This window comes from Haliotis cracherodii, unplaced genomic scaffold, assembly GCF_022045235.1.
Source record: "Haliotis cracherodii isolate W230 unplaced genomic scaffold, xgHalCrac1.p SCAF_20, whole genome shotgun sequence".
NCBI lineage: Eukaryota > Metazoa > Mollusca > Gastropoda > Lepetellida > Haliotidae > Haliotis > Haliotis cracherodii.
In genome coordinates, this window is record NW_027266276.1 from 12,221,139 (window position 1) to 12,248,238 (window position 27,100).

Genomic DNA, 27,100 nt, shown 5'->3' on the forward strand with positions numbered 1-27,100 from the left:
TGTTAGCACCATACCCTTGCTCGTAGTGCCACAAAAGTCACTGGGCTTTCCTTCCACATTAGGCTGTCTTGTTTGATGTAGCTGAAATACAGATCAGAGCGGTGTTAAACCCAACTCACTCACTCACCCTCTGTATACAGATCGACATGATGCATAGCATGATGGCGCGCTACCTCCGTGGAGAAACGCAGTCTGTGTCCATGCTGGCCAGGGCTCACGACCTCAGATACGAGGCCAAGGTAAGACTATAGTTAAGGATAGCCTAGGTTTGTGTCAGAAGTTCTTGGAAGGGGACACGGGTGGCCCAGTCATCTAAGGTGCCGCGATTCGCTGTGCAGTCCTGTCCCTTAGGCATGCCAGAAACCTATGATTGTAGGTCCGAATCCCGGTTCGCCCTAATTATGTTTTTAGGTTTGTCAGCACCATACCCGTGCTCGTGGGTTTCACCGAAATGGTAAACGTCTGAGACCTGCATCACTTTGGGCTTTCCTTCCACATTAAGCTGACACGCCGTGATATGATGCGGCGCTAAACCCAACAGATAGCAGTGTCAGCTGTAGTCTGTAATGTATGTGCTCAGTCTTTGTGATAGGAAGGGTCAGTGTTTACACCCAGTGATCTTCAGACCTGGGACACAGTGTGTTAAAAACACCATGGTTTTATAAATAATGATAAATGGTAGTTGTTTGTCTATATAAAACACTGCAAGGAGCCTGGTGGTTAAACTGTCCGCTCCTCACGGGTTTGATTCCCCGTATGGATACGTTGTGTGAAGTCCATTTCTGGGGTCCTCGGCTGTAATATTACAGGAATGTTGCTAAAGACCATACTCACTCACCCCCTCATCTCATCAGCCCCTTGTCCCCTATGATGCATTACTAGTCCTATAGTGCTTGGTACATTCACCTTTAGAGGATGTGTTTCCATGTCAATGTCTCACGTTGCTGCCGGTTGTGTTTTGAGCCTTCATGTATGAATTATTCAAATCCTGATTGTAGTTTGTTACTGTCAGACAGGGATGTGAAATCTCAGAAATTGTAGATACTCAGAGTCAGATGATGGCTTGTTTTTAAGATAAAGTTGTCTTTTAGCCTGTAAGTGAATGAGATGTTTTACAGTTGTTCATGTGATTAGCGAGAAAACTATGAATGTTTCTTCAGCGTCCAAAAACCCATAACATGGGGATATATGTTGTTTTAATGTGTTTTGTTTGCAATGGAGTTTGTTTTTTTTCAACAAAAGCTAAGTAAGTAAATGGTAAGTTTTTTTCAATATGCTTCAACATGGGGAAAGGGTCAGACATTACACGCTTGTGACAGTTGTCCTTGTGTCTGGGGGATGGGGGTTGAAGTTTATGGCAGTATTAGCAGGGTAGCCAGGTAGCCAGGTGCGCGGAAGCTATGCCCGATTTTTTAAAAGTACTGATTTAACTTCAAAATTTTACTGCATCTGCCAACTAGTTTATTCGACTTATTGACTTTTGCCATTGACTTATTACATTTCTTGGTGTGAATGTTGTCCAAACTGCACAAAATTGCTTAAAATGCAATCAAAAATTCAGACCCCCCTAGACTTTTCCTCTTTTTTTCGGGAAAATCTGCGCACATCCCTGGTCAGAAATAGTATAGGCATCACCACCTCTGTGGTCAAGAGGAAAGAACGGCTGCCTGGAAAGGGAGAAGATGGTGGTTCGATACATACAGCTCCATACCAAAAGATGCTAAAATATGGCATTCAGGGGGTGAAACAAAGACTCATTGGCTCAGTCAGAGCACTGTGTCTGTGAGTGGGGTATCCATGGTAACAGTGGCTGGTATATCAGTGGGCTAGCATGCATCCCTGTCACAGACAGACAGACGGACGGACGGACTGACGGACGGACGGACAGACAATAATCTTGATCATGTTTTCATCTCACCTACTGTAGGCTTCAGTGCAATGTCAGGACATAATTATAATTCTGTAATTGTAGGAAGTTAAGCTGCCACACATTGCCAGCCTGTAGCCGTTAAGGGGGTGACAGTGGCCAGATTTTTTTACGCCAATATGATACCTCTCTCTAAGATCTGACAACACCTCCATATTGTGAGATGTCGTCAGATCTTGAGAGAGGTATCCTATCAGTAAAAGAACTGATTTTGATGAGATTGACTATTTTCATGCTGGAACCACCCAAAAATTATTTTTTCCCTGAGAAAACCTTACAGATAAATTGACCCAGGTAAATCCTTGTATTATCAATTCCTCTTCCAGTTCAGTAAAAACAGACGTCAGCGACTTATGGATCAGCGTGTGTCCAAGAACATCACAAAGGTGAAGGCCGATCAGGAAAAACTGAAGTCACTGATGGTCAGTGCTGCTGAAATGGACCAGCTATCCCAGGATGCAACAGAGTTCTTCTTCTGTGTTCTGTCTCAGTGCTCAGTAAAAGATGTCCTGTTGAACAAGGATGATGTAGAGAATGCGATTGGGTTCGGACTTGCTGTCAGGCGACCTGAGCATGCGTTGGATGCACCAACAGCAGTAAGTTGCCACAGACAGACCAGTTCTGTTTTTTTATTCAAGATTGCAATGCTGATTTCAGGCTATATATTTTAGGCATTTGATTTTGTATTGGGATGTTTTTTAATTATAGTGAAACCCTGCTGGTCTGGATGCAGTTAATCCAGAAACTTTGTTAGTCTTGACCCATTTAATCTGGAAACCCTTGTAGTCAGGATCCAATTAATTTAGAAACCATATTTGTCTGGATTCAGTTCATTTAGGAACCCAGTGTTAATCTGGACCCAGTTCATCTAGAACCCTATTCGTCTGGACCCAGTTAATATTGTACCCTGTTAGCCTGGACCTAGTTAATATAGAACACTATTCGTCTGGACCCAGTTAATATTGTACCATGTTAGCCTGGACCTGGTTAATATAGAACACTATTCGTCTGGACCCAGTTAATATTGTACCCTGTTAGCCTGGACCTGGTTAATATAGAACACTATTCGTCTGGACCCAGTTAATATTGTACCCTGTTAGCCTGGACCTGGTTAATATAGAACACTATTCGTCTGGACCCAGTTAATATTGTACCCTGTGAGCCTGGACCCAGTTAATATTGAACCCTGTTAGCCTGGACCCAGTTAATATTGAACCCTGTTAGCCTGGACCCAGTTAATATTGAACCCTGTTAGCCTGGACCCAGTTAATATTGAACCCTGTTAGTCTGGAGCTGGTTAATATAGAACCCTATTCGTCTGGACCCAGTTAATATTGATCCCTGTTAGTCTGGAGCTGGTTAATCTAGAACCATATTCGTCTGGACCCAGTTAATATTGATCCCTGTTAGTCTGGAGCTGGTTAATATTGAACCCTATTCGTCTGGACCCAGTTAATATTGAACCCTGTTAGCCTGGACCTGGTTAATCTAGAACCCTATTCGTCTGGACCCAGTTAATATTGATCCCTGTTAGCCTGGACCTGGTTAATATAGAACCCTATTTGTCTGAACCCAGTTAATATTGTACCCTGTTAGTCTGGACCTGGTTAATCTAGAATCCTATTCGTCTGGACCCAACATTCTTTTGAAAGTAATCCTCTGTTGACAAACCTAGTATTTAGATTTATGAATTGAATCTCCATAAATATGCTTCCATTGTGAAACATGTTTTTGTTTGTTGAATTTTTTTATCTGTGTAAAATTCTGTGTCTCTAACATTTCCAGACTCGAATCCAAGTGATCAGTGGTACAATGGTCAGCAGAGAGTCCATCTTTGATGCCCTTGAGTACAAGATATCGGTAGAAGGTCACCTCAATGCTCATGGTGGATTTGACTTCTCTGACCCTCTTGGCTGTGCAACTGTTGGCATGGGTCGAGAGCCAATCAATGCCTGGCTACCTCTTTACATCACAAAGTCACACTGGGAAAGGGTCAAGGTGAGTTAAAGGTCATGTATGACTTCTGATCCTATAGGAGGTTCACGTGTTGGTATGTGGTGACAACCAATCAATGCCTGGCTACTTCTTTACATCACGAAGTCACACTGGGAAAGGGTGAAGGTAAGTTAAAGGTCATGTATGACTTCTGATCCTATAGGAGGTTCACGTGTTGGTATGTGGTGACAACCAATCAATGCCTGGCTACTTCTTTACATCACAAGGTCACACTGAGAAAGGGTCAAGGTGATTCTCCCGTAAACCTGAAAGGACATTTTCTTTAGATATAAATCCACTGATACTTGAGAGGAGGGGGTGTCGCATTCATATTGAGTCGCATGTTTGGCTAAGGGCAAGCGGTCACATTCTATTGGAGATGCATTAATTTCATGATTTACAGTAGTTATATCACAGCATGTCAGTTTAAGCCCCAAGTGATGCAAGTCTTAGATGTTTACCTCTTTGGTGAAACAAACCTAGAAACATCATCAGGGTGAACTGGGATTCGAACACATGATCATGGTTTCTGGTTGTTTTTTGTTGGTTTGGACCAGACAATCCAGTGATTGACATCATGAGCATCGATCCACGCAATTTGGATTGATAACATGCATCAACCATGTCAGTGAGCCTGACCAGGCGATCCTGTTAGTAACCTCTTACGACAAGCATAGTCGCCTTTTACGGCAAGCATAGGTCGCTGAAGACCTCTGGTATGCCTAATGGAAGCAACTCTGCTGAGAGATTTGTGGCGCTTTAGACAATTGGGCCACCAATAATGAGTGGAGACTAGGTTGATGGTGACCATGTTGATGTAACTTTTACCAGGTGATGCTGAAACCAACACTGGGCTACTTCTGCACCCTTGACCCACTGGGCTATGACTTCAAGCAGATGGACATCCTGTTCATGGTCCTGGGCAGTATGATTGGTCAACTCAGTGACACCAATGCCGGCCAGCATCAACTACGCATGCTGTTTGCCATGCAGAGAACGTGTGCAGGTGAGTTGGATAGATTTTTTGTCTGATAGATTTTTTGTCGGGTAGATTTTTTGTTGGATAGATTTGTTTGTTGGGTAGATTTGTTGTAAGATAGATTTGTTTGTTGGGTAGATTTGTTTGTTGGATAGGTATGTTTGTTGGATAGATTTGTTTGTTGGATAGATTTGTTTGTTGGGTAGATTTGTTGTAAGATAGATTTGTTTGTTGGGTAGATTTGTTTGTTGGATAGATATGTTTGTTCGATAGATTTGTTTGTTGGATAGATTTGTTTGTTTGATAGATTTGTTTGTTGGGTAGATTTGTTTGTTGGATAGGTATGTTTGTTGGAAAGATTTGTTTGTTGGATAGATTTGTTTGTTTGATAGATTTATTCGTTGGGTAGATTTGTTGTTGGATAGATTTGTTTGTTGGATAGATTTGTTGTTGGATAGATTTGTTGTTGGATAGATTTGTTTGTTGGGTAGATTTGTTTGTTGGATAGATTTGTTGTTGGATAGATTTGTTGTTGGATAGATTTGTTTGTTGGATAGATTTGTTTGGCCTTTACATGACTCAGTTCTGGTCAGACAAACTTGTAGTTGACAGTAGGAACAACGCCCGACGATGTCGGATACGATGACAGGCAATGTAGTCCAATAATATGCCTTTTTACAATTATTTTTCCATTGATAATATGATAACAAATTCCAAACATTTTTATGCTCTGTTTCATCACCCAGTGATGGAAATGGTAGCATTTAAAGAAAACGAGTGAGTGAGTGAGTGAGTATGGTTTTACATCGCTTTTAGCAATATTCCAGCAATATTCCAGCAATATCACAGCGGGGGACACCAGAAATGGGTTTCATACATTGACCCATGTCGGGAATCGAACCCGGGTCTTCGGCTTGCTGAGCGAACACTTTAACCACTAGGCTACCTGACCGCCCTTAAAGAAAATGAAATTTTTTTTTTTTACTTTTAATGCTAGAAAAATTTGTCTATTGTGATGCTTTTAAGCCCTTTTGAACTTCTTAATAAGTTTTAGTCAATCTGACAGAAAAATAATTGTAAAATGGCATTTTGTAAAGTGCCTACGTGAAAATTCCAGCATTTTACACATTGACCGATTTTACACATTGACTGTAAAATATAGACACGTTTACTGGTTTACTCTTTGTCCGTGGTTTGAGGGGGAATGATGTGAATGTGTGTTTGGTTTTACACTGCTTATTGTAGTATTCCAGGAATATCATGTCGATGACACAGTAAACAGGTTTCACACCTTGTCCCATGACGGAATTAAACCAGGGCCTTTAGGCAGATGTTCATTCAGAATTCCAAACTAGTTGCCCGAGGGAATTTGTGGAAAAAAATTGTTATTTTGCTAAAATTGATCTGTGAAGTACAAGTCCCCTCTCCAAAGCTATGACATCAGTTATGACTACATACAGTAAACTATGTTTATAACGAAAACGCTTATAACAAACTGACCGATATAACGAACTCAACTTTTTAGTCCCGGCTATTTGTTGTATATATGCTGTATATATGCTTGTATCGAACTACTGATATTACAAACTAAAATTAGTGGTCCCTTTGAGTTTGTTTGAACCATAGTTTACTGTAACATGAACTGGGAAAGTTGTTATTCCAATTTGGGAACTTTAATGGACATTTGATCTGAATTTCGGTCTCTGAGCAGGGCTAGATAAATCCCGTTTTGGTGTGACTACAAATGCTTTCAGTACCAGACTGCCCATCAGTCTGTGAATGATATGGAGGAAAGTGAATTATTCGATTTCTTGTATAGATGTGTGGGATATAGTATTCACCTCTCTCCTGTAATCGTTTTCAGCAACGGTGGTGGACTTCGACTTGCTACCTCAGATCACTACTACTGTGAAGAACTTTATCACCAGTCCAGAGGGACGGACAAAAGACGTCATCCCTAATCTCTGTACCCTGATTGGCTATCTGGTTGCCATGCCAACAAGTGTCAGCAGACCTCTCTTTGGCTACGACCAAGGTAGGCTAACCCCAATGTTACTGATGCTCTGAACATATATACAGTTAATGGTGGGTTCAGAAGCTAGGGAGCTCAGGAACAACAGGGTGTGCAAAATCTATAATGCAGCCTTAATTGTTTTCCACTTGGAAGTGCCTGTAATAATAATAATGATGATGATGATGATGATGATGATGATAATGCTTTCGAAAAGTCACGCTTGCATCCCAAGTACCAAGTTGTCCGACTCCCCATTGTTCTCGGTGCCTTAAGTTTGGTACCTCCCAATCTGTTGACTGACATTGGGAGCGTGCCCGGGTTTGCTAGCAGGAATACAGCCTTTCTGACAATCTGGGTAATGCAGAAGGCTGCAGTGTTGGGGAGTCTTCACATTCTCCGAAAAGTTCTAGGTGGGTCTGACTAGGCAGCACTTCCTGGAAGAAGTCCCATTCGCTGTCTGGGCTACGCGTAGAGGGGACAAGGACCCTGAGCTGATGATGAGCCCAACCAGCCTGACTGTGCCAGGATCACCCAAACCCTCTTTGCTGCATATTTTATTTTAATCAATAATAATAATAATAATAATAATAATAGATGCTTTACACAGTGAATGTGTAAAACCAGAATTTAAGAAGACAGTTAGATAAAAGTTTTGTCAAAAAGAAATATTATTACATATTTGTGTGTTTGTTTCAGCCAAAGACGATGAAATGCCAGAAAAAGCCTGCAGCTTCTGGTTGGCATTCATCACAGAGTGTCTTCGTAGAGCTGGCGGGTCACTCTTCCATGACATCAGCGACGCCAAGCTGGATGGGGTCATTGACCATCTAGTCAACCCCAGAGGTATCAATCAATCTTTATTTTACACACATACTGAACGACCACAGGCCTAGTGTAATATATATGTTATTAATTCCTCCTTCAAAATACATTTTCTATAATTCATTGTGTGGAATACATAGAGAATCTCATCCGAGTGTCTGTTGATACCAAATATATCAAAACGAGTTGATAAAAGTGGAAAAACTCTGAGGCTTGTCAAGGAGTTTTTCCACTTTTATCAACAAGTGTTGATATATATGATATCAAAAGACATGAGGATGAGATTTTATTCATCCTCTGACATCATTCTTCCAACTTTTTCAGTTTATAGACAGTAATAATCAGTGTCTTGAGTGTAAAAGTGAGTGAGTTAAAATTAACGTCGCATCGGCATTTTTTCAGCCATATAGCGACCTTGAGTGTATCAAGTACTGCTAACAGCTTCAGCGGCAGAGCCATTAGTGATGTCATTTGATTGTGACGTCATGGTAACCATGTAGATATCGCTTGATCTCACTCAAGCGATATCTCCTGTGGGAGCCAGATTTGGATGATAAATTATGATGTCACACTTTTTAACAAGTTGATATTTTTGGAAGACATTGGTAGAATAAACTGAACACATTTGGTGGCTGTTATTCATTTCCTACTTCTTGTTTTTTTGCATAATTAACAAATTCTATGTTCTTTTAATATCTTCCCCGTTCAATGTTAAGAATAAGCGATGAGCATCTATTTGACAAAAAGGTATTCTAAACTTTTGCAAAAGTTCTTCTGTTTTAAATTGAGTTTTAAAAATTGCAAAATGTTTACATTTTGGTGAAAATAATAGTACCGAGTTCCATTTCTGTATATACATATTAGGGCTGTGACGGTTCCAAAGTTACTACCCAGGTACCTGGCCCCCTATTACCCGACCCTACCTGGGTATCTGCACCAGGTCTCAAGAGACGGGTAGAAAATATCCAATTGGGAATAGTTTGACCTTCGCCCTGGCAACATGTATTTGTCATTAAACAATGTATCACATGACTAACCACGGGTCCTACTCACTACCCACCCGACCCGAGTACCAGCCCTATGACATATCCCTTAGTCTTTGGGCGCTCTCAAAATAAGAAATAGGGGGCTGTTATTAGAATATAATTTTGGTGAGAGAAAAAAACAGATGAAAGATTGTAAATTTTGTAGTTTATGCTGTCAGCCTGAAAGGATACAAAAGAAAAGTCTGCATGTCATACACGACAGATATATTTTCCAGAATTTAATTGCCCATAATTAAGGGTGCATATTACACACGAATGCGTATTATACACGAATAAATATATCTTGTGCACATTGATCAATCAGAAAGGGTGCTCATTAGGATTGTTCACTAGCCAATATATTAGCAAATATTGCTGTGGGCGCTTATTAGAGTAGGGCGCTTATTACGTCGAATACAGTAATAAAATATGAAGGATGCTCTACCTTCTGGAATATTGCTAAAAGCGGCGTAAAACCACACTCACTCACTCACTCACTCAAGAGGTGTGTTGAAAGGTCCTGTATTCACAATGTGAACTGCAACTATTATCACGTCAGAACAACACTTGGTCAGGACGTAGGTTGCAGGTTCAAGCTGGTATAGTCAGTAACTGCCAGTTTCAAACATGATAGGAGTCTCCTGGTAGCTGGAAGACACAATTTGCACAGTGTGAGTGTGAGATCTGAAGACAGAACATTTTGGAGCTGAGATTGTGTGGCAGAGTAGGGCTGGGACAGGTAACTTGGGTACTCGGGTCGCGTGGGTCCTGAGTAGGTCACGTGATACATTGTTTAATACAATAACAATAAAAGTCGTTCATGTTTGCCTTTCTTTATGACTGTGCGAGCACTGTTTCTTACTTTAATACGTTTGAGTAAAGATCTGATTAAGTCGACTTCAATGTATGCATGAGGCAAAAAAACCTAATAGTCTTGGTTCTCAGGCACCGCCCGCATCATCATAAAGTTTGCTGCACGTTTCGTATTTATTTCCATTTTTGATTTGTAAAAAATCCTTAAATATTCCAAGTCTAACGGTACTCAAATACTGTATTCCACTATTTTACTCATCAAGGAATACATTTATGTAGGAGGCCCTTTCCCAGATTGATAGTACACAATTGTTTATCTGGTTACACAACTGTTTATTTGGTTACGTACTAGTTTGAACAACCCCCCACCAAAAAAAGGAAAAAGGACACGCTTGCCCGCACTATATTTTCCAAAACCATTGCCCGAGAACCAATTTTTTTTTTTTTTTAAGCCTGATCCGTAGGTTGTATACATGTTAATAGCATTTGCTAGGGCTCCAGAAATAATAATTCCAAATCGGACATTATGTCCCAACTCTTGAGACCTACAGTGGGTAGGGTCAGGTGATAGGGGGTAGAGTACCTGGGTTATAAATATGGACTCGTCCCAGCCCAAGTGTAGAGTGTCTCTGGCTGTTCTGGTTGGCCAAATGGACACAGGGGAGCTAACTGCATTTTTGTTGCAATGAGAAAAAAGTGATGATGCATTTTGGTCACTTTGATCAAGGGGTTGTCGCATGGCGCTTCATCGCTGCTTGGACCACTTTCGTTGTTTTTCTGTTTTGAAGTTCGCTAATTCCTCATGAGGAGATGGTGGGCCGGCAAGGGCCTTTCCTCATCTTAGACTGGGATTCCCCAACATACCATTCTGGTGAAAGTAGTCTGTCTGTGTGTGTTGGTTATTTTTTACATTCAGTGAACCACTTTGCAGGATTTACTTTGAACACACACACAAAAAATAATTGTTAATAATTGACCGTCTGCTTTCCAGCAACCACGTCTGCAGTGGATGATAGTGCAAGGGAGACAACTCAAGCCCGACTGGTGACGCAGTGCAGGTGCCTCCAAGATGAGGACACTGGTAACATTAAGCTAAAGATGACGGAGTTTGACCCCACAGTGGGACTGGAGCGACCTGCTGTAGAACTGAAACACTCGGTGGCAGTGGACAAAGTCATGGATGTCTGGGGCCAGGCAAAGTGTGGAGCCATCTCGGTAAGCACTGCACAGAGCCTTGTGAGTGAGTCGTGTTGTTAGTGAGTAAGTCATGTTCTGGTTGAGTGAGTTGTGTTGTCATGTTGTTGGTGAGCGAGTCGTGTTGTCCTGTTGTTGGTAAGCGAGTCTTGTTGTCCTGTTGTTGTGAGCGAGTCATGTTGTCCTGTTGTTGTGAGCGAGTCGTGTTGTCCTGTTGTTGGTAAGCGAGTCGTGTTGTCCTGTTGTTGTGAGTGAGTCGTGTTGTCCTGTTGTTGGTGAGTGAGTCGTGTTGTCCTGTTGTTGGTAAGCGAGTCGTGTTGTCCTGTTGTTGTGAGCGAGTCGTGTTGTCCTGTTGTTGGTAAGCGAGTCGTGTTGTCCTGTTGTTGGTGAGTGAGTCGTGTTGTCCTGTTGTTGGTGAGCGAGTCGTGTTGTCCTGTTGTTGGTAAGCAAGTCGTGTTGTCCTGTTGTTGGTGAGCGAGTCATGTTGTCCTGTTGTTGGTGAGTGAGTCGTGTTGTTGTGAGCGACTCGCGTTGTTGGTGAGCGAGTCATGTTGTTGGTGAGTGAGTCGTGTTGTTGTGAGCGAGTCGCGTTGTTGGTGAGTAAGTCATGTTCTGGTTGAGTGAGTTGTGTTGTCATGTTGTTGGTGAGCGAGTCGTGTTGTCCTGTTGTTGGTAAGCGAGTCTTGTTGTCCTGTTGTTGTGAGTGAGTCGTGTTGTCCTGTTGTTGGTAAGCGAGTCGTGTTGTCCTGTTGTTGGTGAGTGAGTCGTGTTGTCCTGTTGTTGGTGAGCGAGTCGTGTTGTCCTGTTGTTGGTAAGCAAGTCGTGTTGTCCTGTTGTTGGTGAGTGAGTCGTGTTGTTGTGAGCGACTCGCGTTGTTGGTGAGCGAGTCATGTTGTTGGTGAGTGAGTCGTGTTGTTGTGAGCGAGTCGCGTTGTTGGTGAGCGAATCATGTTGTTGGTGATCGAGTCATGTTGTCATGTTGGTGAGTGAGTCTTCTTGTCGATGAATTGGTCGTGTTTATGAATCGGTCGTGATGTCAATGAATTGGTAATGTATTCGGAAAGTGACATTTGATTTCGATGAGTGATTCTTGGTTTTGGTGAAGAGGTCGTGTTGTAGGTGAGTAAGTCGTGTCAGTGAATGAGTCTTGTAAGTGAGTTACTTAACATGAAACCAGTCATGGATCCTTCGTGGAATTGAGTCATACTATTCTCCCTCCCAGAACAAGAGCAGAGAGGAGCAGGTGTTGACGGCAGACAAGGAGGTGAAGAGATGGTTGAAGGAGGGGAAAAGGCAGGCTGGGGTGGACGCAGACTCAGGGCCGACACCAACAGATGTAGAGGGCGCTACTGAGGCAGCCGAAGAAGATGGTTTTGATGTAGATAACGTAGACTCGACAATACTGGAGGTTACAGCCAAGGTACAACATAGCTTTCTGAGTATCATCTCTTGTGCCAACTTGGATGACTTGTGGTCTAACAAAAGTTATCTCCCTTGAACTTTCTTCCAATGATGTAACAAGACCTACCTCCCCTACCTCTCTTGTAGATCGTCTTGCTTATGTTGAAGTAGAACAGTTAGATAACACTACCTGGTACAAAGATTTCTGATCATCTTTTGCTTTTTAGTCGTGATTGGTAGATCTGTAAACGTAAAAAAATGAGGAAAGCACAGGGATGAAATCTCATCGAGTAATCATCATTATCCCCTACAGTGCGTGATTTGGTTTTTGTAATAAGATAAACATCATTCTTACGTTTGTGCAAGATGTTGTTTCCAGATGAGATCTTAATAACTGTACAATATTTCTCCACCAAAGTAACCAGATTGATAGGTCTAGTGGTGAACTTGTGCCTTTTGATAGTTTGGGATTTTAAAAAAATATTCTTTGTTCGAGCTTCGATGGGAACGACTTTGACTTAGGCTGGAAATTGCAGTAGTGATAGTATTGGAGCAGATCTTGAAAACTGTTCATTAACTCTTCTCCAAACTTGGCACATAGATAGATCTAGTGGAGAACTGTTGCCTTTTGATAGTTTCAGACTTTTTTAACAAATATTGTTTCCAAGGCAACAACTTTGACTTAAGCTGGAAATGGCAGTAGTGCATATTTCCGGAGCAGATCTTGAAAACCATACAATATTTCTCCACCAAAGTTGGCACATTGATAGGTCTGGTGTTGAACTGGTGCCTTTTCATAGTTTGAGATTTTTCGAGTTTCCATGGCAATATATATATACATATAAATTAGTTGACATAGTCACGACTATTATTTATCATTGCCGGGAATATCGATGACTTTAACCACTTCTTGCCTGATTGTGTTAAAACTTGACTTATTATGTGTGCAAAATTTAGATCAATGTTGATCTAAAAGTGACTTGGGAGACAGATGACCCATACTGTTACAGCCAGCAATTCAATGTGCAGATATCCATGTCTCAGTTGTACCCAAATCCTGTAGATGTGGTTCAAATCCCAGAATTGCCCCCATGATGACTTTTGGTTAGTCTGTGCCTGTGCTCATGAATTTCACGTCCACAAAGTGGTGAACGTCTAAGACCTGAGTCACTTTCGGCTGGACCCATGAAGATCCGGGGTAGAATAGGTCTTCAGCAACCCATGCTTTCCGTAAAAGGTGACTATGCTTGTCGTAAGAAGCGACTAACAGGATCGGGTGGTCCGTCTCGCTGACTTGGTTGATGCATGTTATCATATCACAGTTGCGTGGATCGATGCTCATGATGTGAATTACTGGATTGTCTGGTCTAGACTCGATTATTTACAGACCGCCATCATAAAGCTGTAATGTTTAGGTGTTAAACAAGAAACAAACAAACACTTTCGGCTGTCTGTTCACAGTAAGGCTTCATGCCATTGTAAAACTGAAATACTGTTCGTATGGTTCACAGTGACACAAAACACGATTCAATCATTTACTAAACATGACTATGTTTTTTTATAGCTCCTTGAGAGACTCACGAGAAACAGCTTCCCCAATCTGAATTCCATCCCAGGGTTCCTTGCTTTTCTTCATCACTGGCTAGGACAAGAGCGGGACTACGTACAGATGGACAAAAACGGTGGCTTGGCCCCATATATCTGGGTTGGCGGGGTGAAGGTTGCTGTTTTAGAGTTGTATGCCAAGATGAATGGTGAGAAGAAATAAGGGATCAGTAATATAACTAAGGAAGACTTTTAGGACCACTTGTTTTTGTATATTTTTCTTGAAATTTCTAGATACTAATTTGAAATTTCATGATATGTACGTTGAAATTTCAAGTTAAAATCTTAATATTTCAATGTATTATCAACTAAGTATGTATCATGAAATTTCAACTTAGTATCTTGAAATTTCAACATTGCATGTTGGAATTCCCAGATATCATCTTGAAAGTTTTACTTAGTGTAAATTTTCAACTTAGCCTCTTGAAATTTCAACATCGCATCTTGAAATTTTATGAGACTAAGTTGAAATTTCAAGTTAAAATTTTAAAATTAGGCTCTTGAAATTTGAAGAAAAAAAACAAATGGCTCTTAAAGGCTTCCATATACAACAGTTCTTTGTGTGAAACAATTTATTTGTCCACTGACATCATTGTTTTGACCGGCCCATATTTCTCAATTCTTAAAAACCTAGTGTAAGCAAATCCATTATACCAGAAGTATAAGAAGTTTGAATTACAAAACGTTTCAGGGGAATATTGTACACTGAGGAACTCCATGAGGTGAGTTGAGGTGAAATGGGGTTTAACGTCGCGTCCAAGATTATTGCGCTTATATGGCGACATGCATGCACATGTGTGTGTGTGTGTCTGCTTGTACTAGACCGGACTGATGCCGATTTATAGTGCCAGCCAGTTCAAATGAATACCGCACTCAGACACATTATACTGACTTCGAGCCGACCAGTCCTTGTTTTAGCCCCTTAATGCCGAGCGCCAGACGTTAACAACAAGTACCATCTTTTAATGTCTTTTGGTTTGACGCGGTCGGGGATGGAACCTTCCGTTCTCCGGGCGGACGCTCTACCACTAGACCACAGAGGCGGTCGGGAACTCCATGAAGTAAAAGGAGACCATTGTTCCAGACGCCTTGATGTTGTTAAATGGGATTTACACTTTGTATGAGTGTCTATCCTTACAAGTATCCTTTTTCTCTATCTCAAATTTAGGAAATGTGTCATTAGGCTTGACAATATTCATACCCCATTTATATTTGATTTCAATCCCCCAGCATATTATGTGGGGGATATGATTGAAACTCTAATTAATTTTTTTTTAAAATTAAATATTTTCAGGATTTCTTCACACATGTGAGGCTGAAGTAAAGCAGACTGAAACATCGGATCCAAATACTCTTGTTGTCATGGCAACAGATGAGGAACTCATGGCAGCTGCTTCCACCACAATACCTGAAGCAGACGTGTCAACAGGGGAGGTAACTGGTGTTGATGACAATAAGGATGCTGATGGTAATGCTGCAGGAAATGACAGCGATGGGGTTAACTATGTTAGTGATGATTCTCAGGATGAATACGCCCCGGCAAGACGGAAGCGTGCAATCCAACGACATGTCAGTCTTCCCATGATCCTCCACTGTGTGAATACGGACATTAATCAGGTGAACATGATTCGAGCAATGCTGTGCCAAGCTGTGGCCTTCCACACCAACACCCGGGCCAGGGCTGGAGCCAAAGAGGGACAACTCAAGGACCTTGGTTGTACAGGTGAGAATCATCATCACTACTTCACGAGATTGTATACACTACGGTCCTTCATCACCTGTGTTTGTTTGTTTTTTGTTTGTTTCTCTGTTGTTTAACGCCCTACTCAGCCTTATTCCAGCTATATGACGGAGGTCTGTAAATTATTGAGTCTGGACCAGACAACCCAGTGATTGACATCATGAGCATCGATCCATGGAATTGGGATCAATGACATGCATCAACCAAGTCAGCGAGCCTGACCACCCGATCCCATAGTCACCTTAGAAACATAGTTTCCTTTTACGGCATGCATGGTTGCTGTAGTCCCGTTCTGACAGTGATCTTTACGGATGTCATCAACTATGAATACATTGGTGACGTTTAATTGTGTTAAAAATTATGACACAGGCAGTCATGTGTGGGGTGCATTTGTGGGTGGTTACTAGTCCGGACTAATGCCAGTTTTATAGTGCTAGCCCAATGAGATACCCTGCCGCAGTTTCACATGAATACCCCACTCAGACACGGTATTCTGACTCCGACCCTTGTGTCTGCTGTGCAATCAGGACCCACAAACTTAAGAAACTGCATGCGCTGACTAAGCTCTCCAGGCTCTTAAAGTACTGCAGCTTATTGTGACAAATAAATCGACACATGTATAAATTTACTGCATAATAAGGCATAAGGACCCCATCTTCCGAGGAAAGGGAGTTAACTGACTATAAAAGTCCAGGGGTGCGTTGCAAAGCGCCAATGGCTTGCAAGCGATGTACAGCGATTCGCCTTACAACAGTGCGCCAACTTTCAGCTGCTTGCAAGAGAAACAATCGCTGGCTGAGGTCGCTTAGTTCTTAAACCAAAATGGCGGCATACTTTGACAGCGGAACAAGAAATTCTTGACTGGAGCAAAGGTAGCCAACACCCAATCATCCTCAGCCTGCTCCTCATCTTCAAAGTAGTCATGAATTCCATCAGCACGTCATCGAGCCTCTTCTATTAGGTTCTTCATTATGTCAAGGCGCCGCCATTTTGGAAGAGTGCGCAAGCGCTTCGAACTGTTGCAGACACCAGGATGAGCGATTAATTTGCTTTCTCTTAGTGGTTCGTGGCTTGCAACGCGCCCCAGTTTCCACCCCTGCCGAACTACGCTGGTATTATGGAGTTACATTTTGACTGGACTAACGAGTCTATACATATAGTCCAATCAAAATCGCTCAACGAAATCGAAATCTGGTTTGTAAACTGTCATGCAGATTTCGGTCAGTATTTGCAAAGAATGTGCACCGCCAACTCGTCAACAGATATTTTCCAAATCTTTTCATGTTTTTGATAAATGTGCCCGCGTGATTTGATGCACTTCGCGATGTAAGACCCGTTTTATCACAACATAGATCTTGAATAACAATCAGATCGTCTTGACTGGGCGCCACTGTTTTGTTTGAAACAAATGCAAGTGATGGAATCTGATTGGTCCATAGGAGAGGCTTAAAAGGGATGTAACTCGTAAAAGCCACTGTTGGCGCAACAATCGAGCCCAGGAATTTCGTTGAATACGGTAAATGTTCCCATGGTAAAAAAGTTTTCATTTTATGTCTTCAGGATAGTTCATCCCGACAGCCGTCGTATTCACTGGCGACTGCTTTTTTTGTTTGATTTATTTGACATAAACACGGTCATTTCATGGAATTCTTGAGCAGTCACACTTCCGATTTCAGTTGTGTTGTGGGGTCTGCATTCTATCCGTTTCTGTCATAATTACGTGTGTTTACTTTTGTCTTTCAGGATTTGTTTCTTGCTTTCCTTTTTCATCTTCTTCTTTTGTTTCTCATTCAGATTATGTTACGCGATTGTATGTCATAGTTTCCTAGTTTTTCATGCTGCACATTAACAATACACAGGAACGTTGCCCTTTAACACACCCAAACAGTTATTCCTGTCACCTGGAACTTTTCACTACAGAGTCGGAACATTTTCACTGCAATTTCATGTATTTGTTCCTTATAAGTTTTCCGGATCGGAACTAAATTTGGGCGGAACAAAAACATGCTTACAGCGAAGAATGGCAATATTTTCAGGGATGCAGCTTGGCTCTAGCTCTCTTGCCTGAGTCAATATGTCTAATGTCCAAGGTATCCTGAGGGATAGTAGATTTCAGGGTTTTAGGTATGTGTCCTTAAACGTTATCACAAAGTGGGCAGTATGTGTTTATGATTTATATGTTAGGATTTACTCAAGTGTTGGTGCATTGAATCATTTTCTGTGAAATATTTTCAAACGTTTATCAACTCTTTTTTGGGGTAATTGTGTTGTGACAAGTTCCTGTTACAAAGATTGTGATAGATTAATGAAATTTAACTCCGTTTGATGAGTACATAGAATTTCATAGGCTTTTTGCATGATTTTACAAGACACTGAATTCCGTTTTCAGGCAATGCTGATGTTACTCTCCGTGACTTCCACGCCCTGCTAGAACTGCGTCGAAAGGGCGCCCTAGGGAGTCTGAGAAACAAAGTACTGTGGGAGAGAGCCAACTACAGCATGCTACATGCCCAGACAGTGTGGGCCTTTGTGGGTGAGTCCGAAAATATGGACCCTGAATCCAAGCAGGGGCCACTTTGCTCGATTTTTGTGCAGTAGTCCGGCTATGTTTTAGTAAAGCTGAATATTATCGATTCTGGGCCAGACAGACTAGTGGTTGATAGCCTGAACAACGACCTATATTGTTTGGGCACTTGACATTCAGCCAAATGACAACCCGATTGTCTTGCACAATAATCACAGGTGTCTGGGGACCACTTCTTCCCTGAAATTCCCAGGGGGCGAGAGTTCTAGTAACTTGTAATTCTGTGTCTGATCCGAGTACTGGCATATTAGGGTTTCAACTGTGATTGGTATTTCATGAATTCTACAAACTTACAATAACCTGGTATTCGATGAAATAACATGATAATAACATCTTTATAAGATTACTATAACCTGCATATTCTCTATGGGCCCCTCCAAACCATGTACCTTCAATTTAGTAACCTGTCATACCTGAATTAACTTTTCACAACTAGATCTGATCCCAGAGCTCCAAGCTCGTCATGCCGAAGACCTGGGTTCGATTCCCAACATGGGTACAATGTGTGAAGCCCATTTCTGGTGTCCCCCGCCGTGATATTGCTGGAATATTGCTGAAAGTGGCGTAAAACCTTACTACTACATACTCAGAGCTTCAGATAACTTTTTGAGCAATTGAGATTTTACTCTAGGGTTTCTATTTTAATTGGGTTATTATATTTTTCATTGGGTAACTCATATTTTAAAACTCCCCAAAAGAGTTAACATTTTAAGATTTCAAGAAAATGAAATAATGTTTTAGGTGTATGTAACTGGTCTAAGTATATAGGCTTGACTCGGAAAGTAAATTATCTCGTAATTGTGTTTAGGAAATTAGCTCCTTTGTATGCATGCTGAAAAAGCTTCTGTGGGTATTTACGCGTGCTGTTTTTATACATTTGAGTTTTTCATTTTCGGGCGTATCATACCAAAAGACCTTAAACGATGGTCCTTGCGGTTACCCTGTCTGGTGCTCAGCATTAAGGGGCTATATGTCACCTTAAAAGTGAGATAATCTTGACGTTAAACCCCGTTTCACCTCACCTCTCCTTGCCTGGCCTCAGCTCACCTTGCCTCACCTAGCGTAATCTTGGCCCTGGGAGCCATGTTTAAGCAATGACATAACTCTGAAAGGCAGTTCCACCTTCTATTTACAGGATACCTCATCAGCACCTACAAGGATCGTGATGAGGGGATCAGCCTCCTTGTGGACAGCATCGTGTCATGTGACAGTGCAGCCTCAATCCCACACCTGGCAGACAAGCTGCGTGTAATTCTCAACGGGAAGTGGCAGGACTACATCGTCTATGCTAACGGAAACTGCTGGCTGCCTGAAAAGAAACTCACCAAGAAGTTTGAGCAAGTGGTTGGCACTGAGGTATGTCACAAGTCTGAAGCTGAAAGCAAGAGGCTGTGGAGCCTTGAAGATCCGCTATCTTGCTTGTTAGCCTCCTATACACCAGAGTGGCAATGCAGCTTAATGATCGCTTTCAAAAATGGGAGAGATATGTCTATCTGTATTGGGAATAAAGTTACAGATAATAGGGAATTGTGAGAATAAGCCCCCCCCCCCCCCCCCCTTTCATAAAATGAACTTGTCCGCCATTCCTGAGAACGGATTCTATTCAAGGAGTCATCATTATATAAATACTTTTAAAGTTTGTATATTTGATTTATATTCATTAAAGAGGCAGTAAATAATATTGATGTGATGTGATATTTAAGAAGTAAACGACTGTTGATCGTTGTTATCATACAATAAAACACTGCAGGATGAAAAAACAATGAGGGGCGCAGCCTCATGGTCTATTCTCCATGCAGTGTTTTAGTGTATGATAAACAAATCCCACTCGTCATTTATTTCTTAGTCATCTAAGGCGCCGCTATTCGCTGTGCAGAGTTGGGTCCTTTGATGAAACCTATGATTGTGGGTTTGAATCCCGGTTCACCCCAATTATGTTTCTAGGTTTGTCAGCACCATACCCGTGCTCTTGGGTTTCACCGAAGTGGTAAACGTCTGAGACCTGCATCACTTCGGGCTTTCCTCCCACATTAAACTGACACGCCGTGATATAACTGGAATACTGTTAAAAGTGGCGTAAAAAACAACTCACTCACTCACTATTAAATAGAGGATGTTTCTTGGTGTCCCTTGATGTGACAGGACTGGAATATTGCTGAACACAGTGTCAAATAATGCTAGTTCCCTCCCCACTTACCCTGTCAATATAAAGTTGTGACTTCGTCTTGAGCTTAACATCATCTTGAGCTTAACATCATCTTGTGCTTAACATCATCTTGTGCTTAACATCATCTTGTGCTTAACATCATCTTGAGCTTAACATCATCTTGTGCTTAACATCATCTTGAGCTTAACATCGTCTTGAGCTTAACATCATCTTGTGCTTAACATCGTCTTGAGCTTAACATCATCTTGAGCTTAACATCATCTTGAGCTTAACATCGTCTTGAGCTTAACATCATCTTGAGCTTAACATCATCATGAGCTTAACATCATCATGAGCTTAACATCATCTTGTGCTTAACATCATCTTGAGCTTAACATCATCTTGAGCTTAACATCATCTTGAGCTTAACATCATCATGAGCTTAACATCATCTTGAGCTTAACATCGTATCTTGAGCTTAACATCGTCTTGAGCTTAACATCATCATGAGCTTAACATCATCTTGTGCTTAACATCATCTTGAGCTTAACATCATCTTGTGCTTAACATCATCTTGTGCTTAACATCATCATGAGCTTAACATCATCTTGTGCTTAACATCTTGTGCTTAACATCATCTTGAGCTTAACATCATCATGAGCTTAACATCATCTTGTGCTTAACATCATCATGAGCTTAACATCATCTTGTGCTTAACATCATCTTGAGCTTAACATCCTCATTGAAACTTGTTCATGTACCTTTCAGGCTTGGAGTGAGATTGATGTTGATCTTCGCTCCAACATCCAGATTCACATTTATCGTGAGTCGGACATCCCAAACCGTCATAGTCACTGCAACTCTAACCCCTACATCCCCAACGTGCTGAGGAAAAAACTAGGCATGCCACCTCTTGCAGAAACGGCTGCAAGGAGATCTGCATATGGCCGTCTCAGAAGCAAACTCACCTAGTAGAAACTTTGTCCTGATTGCCAGAGATCGGAACATGGCCGTATTAGAAGCATCACTAGTAAAGACTTTGTGGTGAATGCCAGAGATCGGAGCATGGCCTTGTTAGAAGCATCACCAGTAAAGACTTTGTGGTGAATGCCAGAGATCGGAGCATGGCCGTGTTAGAAGCATCACCAGTAAAGACTTTGTGATTAATGCCAGAGATCGGAGCATGGCCGTGTTAGAAGCATCACTAGTAAAGACTTTGTGGTGAATGCCAGAGATCGGAGCATGGCCTTGTTAAAAGTATTGAAGATGGCAAAGAGCTAAATGTGATAAATGCAAGAGATTGCAGCATGGATGTGTTAGAAATAGCAAAACACTTCCATGATTTCTTAGGAATACTATATTTTAGTTTGGTACAACATGCATATGTAATTCTCTTCCATGACAGTCACTGTTGGAACTTCGCATGTATCGTACCAAGAATTGTCTTGAAACGTTGAACCCAATTTGAAACCATTCTGTCTTTCACATTACAAGCCATGCACCCTATACAACCCCAATGAACATGTGTCATATTTGTATATGCATTTTTTATGTAGCGACAGATCAACTTAATTACTTGTCTTACAGATCCACTTATCGAAAAATAATCATGTCGGACAATCTTTTTTCTAATAATTTACAAGTACATCAATAGTGTCGGATAAAACTGATTGTCAGATTAATGTGTGTCGGATCAACGGGCCTTGAGTGGACATTGACATTTTGAGTCTCTTTGTGGTTGCTACCAGGAGAGGTTATAATTAGGAGATAAACATACTGTGTTTTCAATGTAGAGCTAGGTTACCCATAGATATCACCGCGTTAATTGAATTTGAAACCGAACGTGTAGCTTGAACCAAAGAGTTCGCTTTTTATTTAGTCATGGTAGAATGGAGATAAACCTACTGTGTTTTCAACGTAGAGCTAGGTTACATGTACATGTCACTGCGCTAGATTGCACATTCTGTTCCAAATTCAGTTTAGAGCGGTTAAATCTATGGGTTACCTCGCTCTAGATTGAAAACACAGTATGTTTAATTCCTTATTAATTGACCAATCAGAATCAAGTATTTTCCAAATTCATGTTAGAATAAAATGATGGCTTGAGGCGAAGCAGACGTCAAATGTCATTTATGTGTTTGTTCAACTGATTTTTTTCAAAACATATTTCTGAAGATGTTTGTGTTACCATACTCACCAGAATTGTCCATATTGGATAGTATAAGGTCAAAATCCTCGTCACTCCATTCATTGCAGGATCGAGATACCAGTAGACTTCAGCAAAACTTCCTATATCAAAAGTTCCCACTGATAGTGATACAGAATTCATGAACTCCGCCATCTTTATGGGCAAGCTCAAAGTGCGCATGCATATCCTTACGCAGTAAAGAGGCCATTAAACCAGCTGTTTCAATCAGAGGGGGTTTATCATGATTTAATCGCCTCTGATTGACCAATCAGAATCAAGTATTTTGCAAATTCATGGTAGAATGGCAGGTACTTTTTATACACAAGAAAATGCAACAATACACACACTTCAATAATAGAATTATTCATTGTTTAATACTCAAGAAGAATATTTTTTTATCAGTGTTTATAGGAATTTAGATAAAAAACTTTTTAAAATTAAGGTTTCTAAAGGTAGAATTTCACTGGGGTAAATATTAAGTAGACAAGGAGGGCTTTCAGCTTTGAGGCTTTTTTGACAATTTTATGTACCTTATTTTTCTACTTTAGAGGCCTTAGTTGGGAAGGATATTCCAAACATGAATTCAATTCTCATGACAATACTTTTTAAAAATCATGTGAATATTGCCTTGTTATGTTTGTTGTCTAGTGCATAATGTCATGTTCATTTAGCCACGGATAACGTTTGTGCTCTTATTTATTATTCACAGAAGTATTTTTATTAATTTGTAAACGTGCAATATTTGTTATTTGAACTTTTGTGTAGTAATAGTTGCCTGAATATTGTAGGAATCCATTTAAAAAGTTCCCTTCTTTAAAGTGTAAGTTTTAATATGTATTAACTAATATAGGATTTTACACAAATGCATGGTTACGTTTTGCCCTTGTTAATTCAATATTCAAATTGATGTATATTATTTTGTACTTGTTTTGATATATAAACACTCACATTCACCCTTCACTCTTGTCTCTTCGCTTGCCTTCGCAAGACGTATCCATAGACTGCTCTGCGTCCTACCTTAGTGGTATATTGTGGGGTGTTTTTTTGCATCACCTATTATTTTTATATATATTTTTATATATCTCTATAATATATGTATTTTATGTATTCGCTATTATCGTTCATTTTTCTTCGGAAAATCTACGTTTGTGAATATGTTTGGTGTGTGTGTTGTAACCATGTTTTGCTTTTTGTTCAAAGAACAATGTCTGACATGGAATTGGATTTGTCCAGCACCCCGACTACTCCTGCTGCCAGGCGCTGCGGCGCTTGTCAGAAATTTTTGTCGTCCCGGGATCCCCACAGATGCCCGCGGTGCCGGGTCCCTTGCGAGGACACCCGGTGCACCCAGTGCGAGGGTCTGGGGCCTGATGATTTTGCGCGATACAGGCACTACGTGCGTTCTGCTATCACCACTGAGGTGGCCGGTTCGTCCGGTCGGGCGCCCATTGCGGGCACTGCCTCCTCGGCGGCGGATCCCTTGGCGGCCCTTGGGCTGTCCGGGGATTCCGTCTCGGCTTTGTTGTCGCAATTGGTGGACACCAAACTGGCGGCCTTATCTCAGGATAAGGCCCTGGTTATTCCGTCCCCGGCCCCTTCGGTGGCTGCGGGTTCGGACGCGGGGTCTACGGGTACGGCGGCGGCTACCGTAGTCACTGGTCCTTCCCCCGAGCCGATACTCCCGTTATCGACTAAGGACCGTGTGGTCATGGTGTATGACCTCTTTGAGGACATGCCACGGCCCCAGCCAGTACGCAAGGGAATCCACGGCTCGGTGGGTTCCTCCGAGGTTTTCGACGAGTCCGCCGACAAGGCTTTTCCCGCGTCAACTTTGTTGCGCGGGATCAAGCTGTCTCTGGAGAAAGCCTTCGCAGCGGCCTCCGGTCGGGGACTCCCGTTACCTCCTCCGTCGTGGAGAAATGGTTCGTTCCCGGTGCATGACTTGGCCTTCCCGGAATCAAGTCCCACCGCGGAGGCCCATGTGGAGAGGTTGGGTGTCCGTGCCCCACCTGCTGCTACAGTCACTCAAGCGACTTTACAGCAGATGGACACCCTCTCTCGGCACTCCATGCTCGCTATGTCACATGGCGACACCTACTTGGCGGCGGCGGCCAGTCTGGTCGAAGGTTCCCCCACGGACTGAGACCAGCGCATTTACAACTGTTTGATCGGTTTGAATGCAACCCTTGAGTACGTTGCCGGGGCTTCGGCCTTTCTTTCCGGCACGTGCCATTTTTTGAGGCGGGAAGCGTACCTTGCCTCTTCTGGGTTGGACGCCGCCAGCCAGGAGGTGTTACTTTCGCAGCCTTGGTCTGCGCAGACCCTTTTTAATAATCGGATCCCTGGTGTTCTAAAAGAACAGCAGTCTGCTTCGTCTGCCGCGGCTTCGCAACATATGTTGGATCTGGTTGGGTCTCTGCACAGACGCCTGGGTGGTGCCCCTAAACGGAGTGCCCCTCAGGATGCTGCGGCCGGGAAGTCCAAGGGGTCGGTGTCTTCTTCCTCCGGGAAGAGGTCCCGCTCTGAGGGCCCCGGTAAGGGCAACCTGCCGCCCTTTCGGGGGAAGAAGGGACACTGGGGGAAGCCTACGCCGTCTCGTGACGGTAAGGGCTCCTCCAAATGACTCTCTCTTGCAGGGTTCGTGTGCCAACAGCGCCAGCTTCGGTTGGCCCGTAGTCGAACCCGAGTCATTCAGCCCTGGACAGTTGCGTCTGCCGCAGCCTGTCAGGCCTCCCTTCCCTTCCCCTGTCGGAGCCAGACTCCAGACTTACTGGGAGACTTGGGAACAAGTGTTCGACGACCCATGGGTGGTCAACACGATTCGGTACGGCTATCGGCTACATCTCAAAGCGGATCCGCCGCTCACCGTCGCCCCGTTGGAAGGTTTCTATTCGGAAGCCGATCTTCCCATCCTCGCCGATGCCATCGGCAGTTTGGTGGAGAAGAGGGCGGTACGGGAGTTAGTCCTACCAGAAATAACACCGGGGTTTTACTCCAGGATATTTCTTGTTCCCAAGAAAGACAGTGCCGAACTCAGAATGATTCACAATCTGAAATCGTTCAACGAGTTTTACCTGCACAAGCCGCCCAAGTTCAGAATGTTGAGCTTGGCGGACCTGAAAGCTCTGATCATGCCGGCCGACTTGCTCGCTTCGATCGACCTGAAGGATGCTTATCTGCATGTTCCGATTCACTCGGATCATCACAAGTATCTCAGGTTTGTCTTTCAAGGCAGGCACTACGAGTGGGTTTCGTCCGCTCCCTGGCTGTTCACCCGGTTAACCACCCCCATAGTGGGGTTCCTCCACAAGAGGGGTATCAGGTACTTCGCGTACCTGGACGACTCGCTCGTGGCCAATCGAATGACGGACGCCCTGTCACGCCATCTCGATTTCGCACGTCGGCTCTTGGAGCAATTGGGGTGGATTATCAATCTCCCCAAGAGCGAGTTAACCCCCTCACAGAACTTGCGGTTCATCGGAGGTCGGTTCAACACGGTGACCCATCGCCTCTTTGTCCCCCCAGACCGGTGGCACAAGATTCAGGCGATGATTGCCAAAGTCTTAGCGGTGCAACAGACAGTTCACTTTTGGGAACAGCTGTTAGGGCTACTTGTGTCAGCCCAGGACTGCACCGAACGGGGTCGTCTCCAACTCCGCCCGCTGCAACGGTTTCTAATCCAGTTGTTAGCACAGGAGGAGAACAGTGCGACCGTCGCCCTCCCGGATCGGCTCCGACCGCATCTGGAGTGGTGGACGGTCCCTTGCAACGTCTTATCAGGTGTCTCTGTGCGGCCCTACCGGGCCACGTTGCACCTGTATACAGACGCCTCTCTAGTGGGCTGGGGCGCCCATCTAGAGGGGGAGGGGAGCTCGGGGCTGTGGTGCTTAGACGAACAAGGTCTTCACATCAATTGCCTCGAGTTCAAGGCAGTAATAAACGCAGTCAATCACTGGAATCGTCTCGTCGACGCCCGGCTCATGCTGGCGACCGACAACACGACGGTAGTGTCCTATGTGAACAAACTGGGGGGAACCCACAGTCACTCGCTACTCGATCTCGCGTTCGAGTTTTACTTACGCTCTGGTGGACAGTGTCCCGTGCCAGGTACGCGCCCGTCACATCCCAGGTGTGCGGAACGTACTGGCCGACGCTCTATCGAGGCCTCGGGATCCGAACCCTTGGGTAGTGCTTCGTTCCGGCATGTGACTTGGAAAACAGCATTTCTTTTCTCCTTTGCCACGGCGGCACGAGTGTCGGAAATACACGCACTCGATGTCACCAAAGTACGATTCGATAGGGGCGACGAAGGAGCGGTCCGCCTGGGCTTGCTCATGGGCTGCGTCGCTAAGAATCAGAAATTTGGCCAAACGGAGAGAGAATTCACTGTAAGATCCCTCAAAGAAATCTTACCTCCTGCTGATACCGAGGACAGATCGCTGTGTCCGGTTAGGGCCCTTAAGTATTATCTTAAGGCTTCGAATGAACGCAGACAAGGGCGTGACCGTCTGTTCATATCGTGTAACCCTAATCGCACGGTTGACATAACTCGCAACTCGATTGCGTTATGGCTTCGTTCTGTCATCAATCTGGCGTACCGGTCTCGGGGGTTACCGGTAGCGGGGTCAAACCCGCACGAGATTAGGGCGCTAGCGGCAACATTTGC

At 43.1% G+C, this 27,100-nt stretch overlaps 1 protein-coding gene and 1 pseudogene across 1 annotated transcript in view; both read left to right on the forward strand.

Annotated features, from left to right (window-relative positions):
- The window catches only part of LOC139470326 (uncharacterized), a 36,436-nt gene extending 13,184 nt beyond the window's left edge, over nt 1–23,252 (forward strand). Inside the window, exons 11-23 of the mRNA XM_071252697.1 lie at nt 141–239; nt 2,254–2,523; nt 3,713–3,925; nt 4,754–4,928; nt 6,766–6,936; nt 7,612–7,758; nt 10,567–10,790; nt 11,992–12,189; nt 13,735–13,924; nt 15,070–15,498; nt 17,906–18,049; nt 19,236–19,456; nt 21,015–23,252. Of these exons, the coding sequence (XP_071108798.1) occupies nt 141–239; nt 2,254–2,523; nt 3,713–3,925; nt 4,754–4,928; nt 6,766–6,936; nt 7,612–7,758; nt 10,567–10,790; nt 11,992–12,189; nt 13,735–13,924; nt 15,070–15,498; nt 17,906–18,049; nt 19,236–19,456; nt 21,015–21,218 (2,685 nt within the window). The 3' untranslated portion in view covers nt 21,219–23,252. The remainder of the gene's footprint in view (nt 1–140; nt 240–2,253; nt 2,524–3,712; nt 3,926–4,753; nt 4,929–6,765; nt 6,937–7,611; nt 7,759–10,566; nt 10,791–11,991; nt 12,190–13,734; nt 13,925–15,069; nt 15,499–17,905; nt 18,050–19,235; nt 19,457–21,014) is intronic.
- Nucleotides 23,253–24,895: 1,643 nt separating this feature from the next.
- Nucleotides 24,896–26,623, forward strand: LOC139470497 (uncharacterized; annotated as a pseudogene).
- The last annotated feature ends 477 nt before the right edge of the window (nt 26,624–27,100 follow it).